Source organism: Arachis stenosperma, chromosome 2 (genome assembly GCF_014773155.1).
Source record: "Arachis stenosperma cultivar V10309 chromosome 2, arast.V10309.gnm1.PFL2, whole genome shotgun sequence".
Classification (NCBI taxonomy): Eukaryota; Viridiplantae; Streptophyta; class Magnoliopsida; order Fabales; family Fabaceae; genus Arachis; species Arachis stenosperma.
This window is the reverse complement of record NC_080378.1, coordinates 119,104,096-119,114,544: the sequence shown is the minus strand read 5'-3', so window position 1 is coordinate 119,114,544 and position 10,449 is coordinate 119,104,096. Positions and strand designations below refer to the sequence as shown.

Genomic DNA, 10,449 nt, shown 5'->3' with positions numbered 1-10,449 from the left:
TGATGGAGATCATTTTGACATTTTTTATTGTTGTTAATTATTACTTGAGTTCGTTGTGGTTATTAAATTAACATTTTTCAACAATAATAAAAAGGGTAATGCTAGGGAGACAAAAAATACAGCCAAAACTTGTCTTATTTAGTATTCATTAATTATCGCAACAATTAATAAATATTAAATAAGGCAAGTTATGACTGTTTTTGGCTGATTTTCTTTAGTTACCAAATATTTCCGAATAAAAAAATATACTTACAAATATTTGTGGTGTTCTTAAAACCTAGGAAATGAAATTAGATTTTCCACAACTTTGTGTAAAGAAAAATATACCCAAAAATAACTAATTAAATTCACAGAAAGTACCAGATAGGAAAATACTAAGATTAATTATATGATGTAATAGTACATTTAAATAATTAATATAAAAATAAAATTAGGTCATAGAAAATAATGTAAGTCTTAAATTCCAGGCTATATGAATTAATTACTTATCTAATAGGCCTATATATGATCTATTAATTAACTATTAATTAATTAATTAATTAATTACTGTATGTTATATCTGCAAAAAGATTTATGAATATAAATAATTTTCAGCCTTTGGAGTTTGGAGGCATTAAAATGGTGTCATGGTGGTTGGCTCTTATACTCGTCAGGAATTTAATTTGCTTTATCTACAAACTCAGCAGCCATATATCCAACCACAAAAAATTAATTAATATAAATATATATAGTAGTAATAATATAATAAGTTGAAAAAGGAAAAAGAAAAAGCCATGGAAATTGTGAAAACGACAAGAAGATATTTAATGGAGAAATGAGCAATCAGATTCCTCCACCCGCTTCTTGTCCATCGTCACCTTCCTTCGTCTTTATTCTTTTTTTATTTTATTTTATTTTTTTATTAATAAATTAAATTCATTATTATTTATTAACAAATAAGTTAATTAACCTATGCTTTGAAGAAGGAGACGTTTCCTCGTTTTTCAGCTGTTTGTATCTTCTCTAAATTATTTAAATTTTTTTCTATTTTTTTAATACATACTTTTTTTATATATAGATACACAAGATTTCTTTGCAGGCCCATTTAATTTTTATTTGTTTCTTTCTTTCTTTCTTTCTCTCTTTCTCTTTCACCCTTCAAAAGTTCTTTGTTGCTCATGAATAGTAAGTTGTTTTGTTTGGGTGCATCAGATACAAATCAAATCAAATTATAAAAAGACACAAACAAGTTCATCATCTGTTTATTTGATCTATTCGCAGGTACTTCTCCCAAATATAAAAGAAAAAAAAAGAAAAAAAAAGTCACATAGAAAGATAAGGAGATAACTATGTTCTATGTATGTACAAGTTCACTACTTCATTCTTCACACATAATTATTATATTCTCTGATTTTTTTTTTCTTATATCCCATTAAACCCAGAATAATCTCAAATATTCCTTATTGTTCTTCTTTTTCTCCTTCTAAATATTCTTTTTTTTTTTCAATAAAAAATGGGTATATATAATTGAGTGGATAATGAGGTGAACAAAGATTGGTATCTTTTTCTCCCAAGTCTTTTTGAAAACCCATCTCTCACTTTAAACTCTCTCTCTCTCTCTCTCTCTCTTTTCCACTTTGAGCTTGAGATAGAGCTTTCTCCTTTGCAAGCTAAGATAGATCAAATTCATATTCATATCATAACAATAACACAAACTTCTTATTATTGATGATATAGGCCAGGTACATATAGTAATATTATTATTGGTTTTAATTTTGATTTTAATTTGATGAATTCATCATATCTATATATATCTAGCTAGGAGCTACATATATATAGCATATGTGTATCATATTTATTTTGATATAATTTTGCTATGGTGGGTGAGACTAAGTGTGCGTGTGTGTGGTTGTCCATGTTTCTCTTTCTCTCTGTGTAATTGAAAATATAATCCTTAGTTTCTTTCCTTTGCAGTGCACAAAATACTCAATACATGATCCATGAAGCACGTGCACAATCCAATTTCCCTCATATCATATATAGCTACCTATATTATATCATCATATCATTAATTTCATACAATTCTTCCCTCTTTTATTTTTCTTCTACCTCCCATTTCTTATTTTATATATATAGTAACCTCTTTCTACTCTTTCTTCTTTTTAATTTATCATATTTTGGAGCTAATGAATATGTATATGTTAGTTAGGTTTTGCACTAATAAAAAAAATATTGGATCCTTGTGTACTTAGCTAATTAATTTCTTCTTCTTCTTCTTTATTTACAGTTTATTTTTCTGAGAGTACTTAGTTCTTTAATTTTGTGGAAGACGGAGGAGAATTCTTTATTAGCTTCATCAAAATCTGAGAGTTGTTTAATTTGATGGGCTGATCCACAAGGCTGAAAGGTACAACGAACTTACTCAACCACCACACAAGTATAGATAAGAGTATACTCATACCGGTTTAATTTAATAATGGAAAAATAATAAAATGACTTTATTACTAGATATTAATTAAATTTTATAAAGTAAGCAAACTCGATTTTTAGTATTTTTAAAAATTATGAGTTTAATCAATAATTTCTTGTGTTGTTTCTTTATTGAAGAATTGTGATGTGTTTAATTTGTTGTATTTTAATTAAATTTTTATATTTATATAATTATTTAAGAGATAATATATAGCTAAATTTAACAATAAAATTTTGTATTATTATTTTTTTTATTTAATTACAGTGTGAAAAATTTTACATCATAATATTTTCTTATAAATATTTAGTGGTATGTGAATATTAACTAACGTTTTCTATATAGTCCTTTTTTTCAGTGTGAAGAAGTAACAAAAATCAAGATTAAAAAAGAAATTCTTGAGGAATCTATGGCGACATATTTTCATGCTAATTCGGAAATTCAAGGTGGTGGTGTTGATGGCGGCCTTCAAACTCTTGTCCTCATGAACCCCGGATACATACAATTCTCCGACACGCCGCCGCCTCCGCCGCCACACGGCGGAAACCTTATGCTTCTCAACTCTCTCGCTGCCGCCGGAAACTCCTCCCTCGCATCTCACGCGCCGCTATCACAACAGTTCCTTGGTGTGCCTCTCGCGGCCGAGCACATGCACGGCCACCATGATGTTTCGGTTGCACTGCATGGTTACGCGCCGCGAGGGCACTACAACCTTTGGAACACAATTGACCCTACTACTGCGGCGCGTGATGCTACACGCGCCACACAAGGACTCTCTCTAAGCCTTCCAGCGATGTCGGGGGACGAAGTTCGAGTCTCCGGTGGGTCCCCGTCTTCTGCTTCCGGGGTTACCAACGGTGGAGGCGGTGTTTCGGGAATTCAGAGTGTGTTATTGAATTCGAAATACTTGAGGGCCACACAAGAGCTTCTAGAAGAGGTTGTGAATGTTAATAATAACAACGATGTTAATAATAATCATAATATGAGGAAGAAGAGTTTTGAGAAGGCTAAGGTTGGTGTCGGAGAATCTTCATCAAACGGTGGTAATAGTGGTGGAGATGGTTCGGTTGGTGAAGGAAGTGAGAAGCGTTGTGCTGAGTTATCAGCCACAGAGAGACAAGAAATTCAGATGAAGAAAGCAAAGTTAATCACCATGCTTGATGAGGTACTTCAATTATTTAATTATTTTTTTAATTTTTAGTTGTTTGTTTTTGTTTGAATAAATACACAAAGCTTTTGTTTGACGATATGAAATTATATATATACAAGTGGAAATTCAGTTAATAATAATTGATAGTTGTTAAATAATTTGATTGATTTAATTAAATTTTCACTTAACTGCTCTCAACTATTAATTTCACATAAAGTCGACTGCATTTGAATTTTCACCATACACATGATTTATAAACCTTGCACTTATAAGTTTTATTAATCAAAATTAATTTGGTTTCCATTAGGTTAAGAAAATAATTTTTAAGTTTTTTTAAAGAATTTAATTATTAATTAATAATTATTCAATTGCAGTTATTTTAATTTTATATAAAATTATCAGTTAAAAATTATTAAATAATTTAATATATTTAATAATTTTTAATTATTAATTTTATATAAAGATACGTGCATGTAATTTTTTATTATCTAATTATTTGCTATAAAAAAAAATTTTATTTTTTTTATTTGACAAAGTAAAAATTTAGAATATCTTTAAATTAATTAAGTGAAATATATTGATTTAAAGATAGTTGTACTATTTCTTTAATTTTAAAAAAGGAAAAAAATTAAAGAGAAGGAGTATTCATGAATCCGTATTATTATTCTAATGAAACTTAATCACAGTTATATTAATTAAGAAACTGAATAGTATTCTTGACTTACATCCCATCAAACATTTGTCATTTAGTAATACAAAATGACAAATTGCTGGTGTTTGTACTTTTTACATAATCATAGATATATACAAAGTGGAAGAAAGAATAAAAAGAAAGTGTTAAGTGTTGATGTTGAAATTATTGGTGTATGTATATGGTGAATTGTTGTTTTTTTTTTTTTTAATGCGGGTAATTTAGTTAAACTTGCATTGGAATGTATGTTTTAGGGTAAAATTATAAAAAAGGATGCATATCTTCTCAAACTAATTTTTTTATGCAATTTAGTAGAAAGAGCAATAATATGCTAAAAAATTTTGAGTTAAATTTTTTTCTATTTTTTTAATTTATAACACAATAGTAGTAATGCAATAGAAATTTATCAGATTCAACATTTACTATATATATATATTACTATGTACATTAGTAATTTTTAATTGAGTTAATAGTGAATTAATTAAGTCACTTTTAAAACATCTAAGATACGAATAAGAAAGAAAAAGTTAGAAATAATATTAATACTTACTTCAAATGTTTAGTACAAAAATAATATTTTTATCTTATGTTGCTTTGAAAGTGGATATATATGAAACAAAATGCCTTAAAAGGTAAAATAATTACATTCAAAATTACTACATATGCTAATGATATTTTTAACATTTGGATGAACTAGTAAAATTCATTCATTTGTAACCTATGTAACTCTTCTCATTGAACATTGGTAAATTCTCACGTTTGTGACAAACAATTTTGACTAATATGTTAGTTAACAAATTAAATGAAACATTATGGTCTAATACCATATAGTCATGACATTAATTAATTTTTTATATATATATTTGATTGAGTAGTTAAGTCCCACTTTAGTCTCTGAGATTGACGAGGTGTATCGATTTAGTCATTGATTTTTCAATTGCTACAATTTGGTTCTCAGATTTAAAAAGTGTACAAATGTAACGCAGAACTTTTAAACTCCTTTTTAACTGAGTTTTGGTGACAAAAAATACACGAGGGACTATATTGGTACATTTTTTTAATTTAAAAACCAAATTATAACAATTGAAAAGTAGTCAAAAACTAACTTAATACAACTTGTCAATCTCAGAGACCAAAATAAAACTTAACTCATACTTGATGATATGTAATTTAACTTAAATATACCAACAATCATATATAATGTTGCATCAACCATTATACTCAATTATTTCACTCACTTTACTTAAATATAATCAATAAAATAAAGGTTAATTAATTTATTTATTTATATTGAATTAAATAGGTGGAGCAAAGATACAGGCAATACCATAATCAAATGCAGATAGTAATATCATCATTTGAGCAAGCAGCTGGGATTGGATCAGCAAGAACATACACAGCCCTTGCATTGCAAACAATCTCAAAGCAATTTAGGTGCTTGAAGGATGCCATAACTGGACAAATTAAAGCTGCAAATAAGAGCTTAGGTGAAGAGGACTACTTTGGTGGTGGTGGAGGCAAAATTGAAGGGTCAAGGCTTAAATATGTTGACCATCATCTAAGGCAACAGAGAGCTATACAACAATTGGGAATGATGCATCATAATGCTTGGAGACCCCAGAGAGGACTCCCGGAGAGATCGGTTTCCGTTCTACGCGCTTGGCTATTCGAACATTTTCTTCATCCGTAAGTATTCTGATATGAGAAATATTTCTTGAACATAGTTATAATCGTATTTTAAGTCAATATATTATCTATGTATCTATTTCCTTTTGATGTAATATAAAATATAGTAACAAATATTTCAAATATCACTAATTTTTTGATATTGGCAAAATTTTATTTACAGAAAAACCGACGGTATTTTAACATAAAAGATTGACATGAATAGTGGATACAGTATTCTCATTGATTATGACAAAATATTTGATGTTCACTTTTTCTAATATTTAGATTTGAAACTAATTTTGTATCTACAAAGATCAATAAACTACTAATTTTACTCATTTATGAGTAAATTCGTCAGCAATAAAAACTTTTATGAATGAAAGTGATAGTTTACTCTTTCAAAAGTTATTTAAATAAAACCCTTGATTATGATATGTTTTGAACTTAGAATATGCAAATCCAAACACATTCCTTGACTGGCTTAAAAGTTTAGTGACGAAAGTAACAACCGAAATTTTGGTTTTCAGTTATCCCAAGGATTCAGACAAACACATGCTTGCAAAACAAACAGGGCTTACAAGGAGCCAGGTAAAGAACATGTTCCTTATTGAACTTCTTCTCTCTGTATATCTCTTGATTGATCATTATAACTTAAAGTTAGGAACATTAACATAGTATTATTGAATTGATCAGGTATCAAATTGGTTCATAAATGCAAGAGTTAGGCTTTGGAAACCAATGGTGGAGGAAATGTACTTAGAGGAAATGAAGGATCATGATATGAACAATAGTAACAACAACAATGTCTCTGAGGACAACAAATCAAGCAAGAGCAATGAAGATCCAAACAATGCTAAAAATTCGCCACCTCGAGACAGCAATTCTGAATCCGATACCAAAAAGAGCTTCAATTCGAAACAAGAAAACGTTTCAATTTCGACACCAACTTCGCAAATTGGTGGAAATTCAAGGAACAACAACAACAATAATAGTTCAGGATTCAGCTTCATGGGGTCATCAGAATTATTAGATGGAATCACACAAGGTAGTAGTCCTAAGAAGCCAAGGAGCAATGAAATTGTTCATCATAGCCAAAACAATAATAATAATAATAATAACAACAATGAATACTCGTTCATCAATAATGTTGGGAACCAAACAAACTTCATTGGTGGATTTGGACAATACCCTATTGATGAAATTGCAAGATTTGATGCTGCAGCTGCTGAAAATTTTACAAGATTCTCAGGTAATAATAATCATAGTAACAATAATGGTGTATCACTCACTCTTGGTCTTCCACATTGTGACACATTCCAGAACATTCAACTAGGAAGAAGATTGGATCATATGAGTGGTGAACAACATTCAAATGAGTTTGGTGCAGTTAACAACACTCAAAATCCTCATCACTCTTCAGCTGCATTTCAGAGTATGCAGAATTCAAAGAGGTTTGCTGCACAATTGTTGCCAGATTATGTGGCCTAATTAATATAATAAATTAAATAACAATAATACATTGTTATATTTTTAGTGTATAGAAACTAAAGAAGGGGATTTTATTAATTACTCTAGCATAGGTCCTATACTTTTGCATAGAACCATTTTAGTATATTCTTAGATAGGTTTAGGGTATTTCAGATTTCAGATTTTATTATATGATTGAAGTTGTATATTATTTTTGTAAGTTTTATAGATGGGATTGGTTGTTATAAAAGTTCTTCAAAGTCAAAGATAACAATATATACATTTGATTGGGGATATATGCGATATGATAATTAAATTTTTTCTTTTTCTTTTTTATTATTAATTTTTAAAAGGATCGAATATATCTAGAGTAATATTACTCTAGATATATTCTGGAAAAGTACAAATTTTTGACCTGGTTATGTCTTCGGAGGCTCTTTCTACTGCTACATTTTGTTTTAAGAGAGGCATTTCACACATGGATAGTTGTTCACGATATTTCTCAGGTCAGGAATCGATTTTACATTGTATTCGAGAATGTTCAAAAGTCCAACTAGTTTGGCAAGCTTTAGGGATCTCCGATCAACCAGTGGATTTGATGAGTTGGTTCTTACATAATAGCAAACAACATCCCTTTAGATTCTTTTTTGGTCTCTGGTAAATTTGGCGTTCGAGGAATAACGTAGTGGCTCTTGGATTCTCCCTTAGTGGGCACCTTTAAGATTAATTATGATACTAGCTATCCTGGCAATGGTGCTTGAGTTGGTTTTGCTTGTGTTAACAAAAATTGGAAGGGAAGGTGACAACGAGGCTGTTTGGGAACCATTGAAAGTCGTAGCATTTTGCAAGGAGAGTTGTTTGCTATTTAGGGAGGCTTTCTTTTAGCATGAGACTTAGAACAAAGAGACATTATATGTGAGACAGACTGTGTGAAGGCTTTTACTATTGTCAATAATTTACAGAATTGCTCTAGGTTTATTGGTTCTTTAGTGTTCAAAATCCGAGATATCATGTCTTGGAAATGGCGTGTTGATCTCCGGTTTATCTTGAGAAATGCAAATACAGTAGCAGACATCATGACAAAGACTGCAACGAGGACCCTTTCTCCCCAAATGGAGCTTCCGTTGCATTGGAATGAGTTTGAGAGTAGTATTCAGCGGGAATGCTTTTCTTAAGCAGTTTCTTGTTTATTTTTTCTTTTTTAGTTGTTGTTTATTTTCTTTTAAGTCACAAAAAAAAACTCATACTTTCGAGTGTCAGAATTTTTGGCAATTAGTCCTTTTCGACAGGGATGAACGCGAATTGGATCGGATTGGATATGACCAAAATTTTGATTCGATCCGCATTAAAATAATCGGATCCAATATCCGCAGTTTTTAAGCACGAACCGAATCTAATCCGATCTGCACATTTGTAGATCAGGATATCGGATATATCTGCAAAAATACAAAAATATTTTTAAAAGTTTATTTTTTTAAAAATAATCAATAAAATTTATTTTTTCTATTCTTTTAAATATGTTTACTCTTAAAATAATATTAAACATACTTTTTTTAAATAATAAATTAAAATAATACAATATATATCATAAATATTAGTTGAAATAAAACATAAAAAAATATTTATTTTTTTATTTTTTTATTTTTATGGATACGCGGATACCTACAAAAAATCTGTAATCCGATTCTATTAGTGTGCAGATTGGATCTATATCCACAATTTTTATATTAGATTCGGATAAACACCGTAGATATATAAATCGGATCCGATCCATGAACACCTATTTTTTTATTAATTTACTATCAATTATTATTTTTTATTATTATCTTTTAAAAAGACCAAATATACCTAGAGTAATGTGGCAATTCACTCATACTTTTGAGTCAGAATTCTTCGCATTTAGTCCTTTTCGATTAGTCTACTCTTGATTAAAATACCAATATAATGAGTTACAAAACTTCGAAAAAACCATCACTACAAAAATTAGTTAGCTATTATATATGGTCGAAAAGTCCAAGACTTTACAAAACTCTTTTTCATGTGTTGCCCCTTTGAGATGGAACTTTTTTTTTTCAAATGTTACTAGAAGGGAATAGATTGTTCTTGAATCTTGATCTTGCTAGCTATTATGGTAAATTCTCTTGTAGTTGGTCTAAATTTCTGAAGTAGAGTAAAATATCATTTTTGTCTCTAACGTTTACGGATAAGTCTCATTTGTATCCCTAATATTTGTAAAAGTGATTCAATGTTATGCTACCGTCAATTATACATTATGAGCTTTAATTGGAGTTCTAAAAATCTCTTCTTAAAGTTAGAATACAAATATTTGGGACAGAGCTGATGATTCACTCTGAATAATAGCTCATCAAAAGTTGAAACTAATCCCTACAATATTTACATAATTTATTTTTTTAGGGACATAATTGAACCTAAACACAAATAGTGGGTACAATATTGAAATCGAACATATCCAAGTGAGATCTAATGAATAAATACATCTAACTGAAAATAATTAAAAACTACAATCTGATCTGTTAGTATAATTGACGGCAAGATAACATTGAATCACTTTTATAAACGTTAGGAATACAAATAGGACGATTCAAACGTTAAAACACAAATAAAACTTACTTTAAATATTGAGAACAAAAACTATACTTTACTTTTTTGAAGTATTATGGTAAATTCTTATTACATATAGTGAAATATATTGTATTTTTATAAAAATAAAAAAAGTAAGCTTTTTTTTAATACTTGTATTATTATGAAAAATTGAAAGGAGAGAATCTTTGATTTTCAAACTCAACAAGTACTCAATCATGGAGCATGAAAATATGGAGGTTGGAACCAATAATAAGGCACAAAATGTCAACCATGACATGCAGCACTAAATGACTTATAGCTATATTTACATGAAACTAGAAGCTTGAGACAGCCACAATAAAATTATAATTAATTAATTCATACTATTCGGCAATTTTTGTTTTATAAATAAATCATTTACACAATCCAACACAGCACGTCAAA

At 29.2% G+C, this 10,449-nt stretch overlaps 1 protein-coding gene across 5 annotated transcripts; it reads left to right on the top strand.

The window, feature by feature from the left end:
* Positions 1-1,088: 1,088 nt before the first annotated feature.
* LOC130960936 (BEL1-like homeodomain protein 1) lies at positions 1,089-7,728 on the top strand. Of its 5 annotated transcripts, none has more exons than XM_057886477.1 (6): positions 1,089-1,260; positions 2,267-2,386; positions 2,792-3,611; positions 5,591-5,973; positions 6,483-6,543; positions 6,649-7,728. In XM_057886477.1, exons 3-6 carry the CDS (start codon positions 2,856-2,858, stop codon positions 7,441-7,443), a joined length of 1,995 nt encoding a protein of 664 aa, XP_057742460.1. In that variant the 5' UTR covers positions 1,089-1,260; positions 2,267-2,386; positions 2,792-2,855; the 3' UTR covers positions 7,444-7,728. The 5 variants fall into 5 exon arrangements, with proteins under 5 accessions (XP_057742460.1, XP_057742461.1, XP_057742463.1 ...); XM_057886478.1 differs by lacking the exon at positions 1,089-1,260 and adding an exon at positions 1,272-1,337; XM_057886480.1 differs by lacking the exon at positions 1,089-1,260 and adding an exon at positions 1,317-1,337 and having other exon boundaries at positions 2,805-3,611.
* Positions 7,729-10,449: the final 2,721 nt, after the last annotated feature.

Excerpts from the sequence above, each read along its gene's own strand:
- LOC130960936 (XM_057886477.1), top strand. The coding sequence starts at position 2,856 with ATGGCGACATATTTTCATGCTAATTCGGAAATTCAAGGTGGTGGTGTT. Across the intron at positions 3,612-5,590 it reads TAATCACCATGCTTGATGAG|GTGGAGCAAAGATACAGGCA; the intron begins GTACTTCAATTA and ends TGAATTAAATAG. Across the intron at positions 5,974-6,482 it reads TTCGAACATTTTCTTCATCC|TTATCCCAAGGATTCAGACA; the intron begins GTAAGTATTCTG and ends TTTGGTTTTCAG.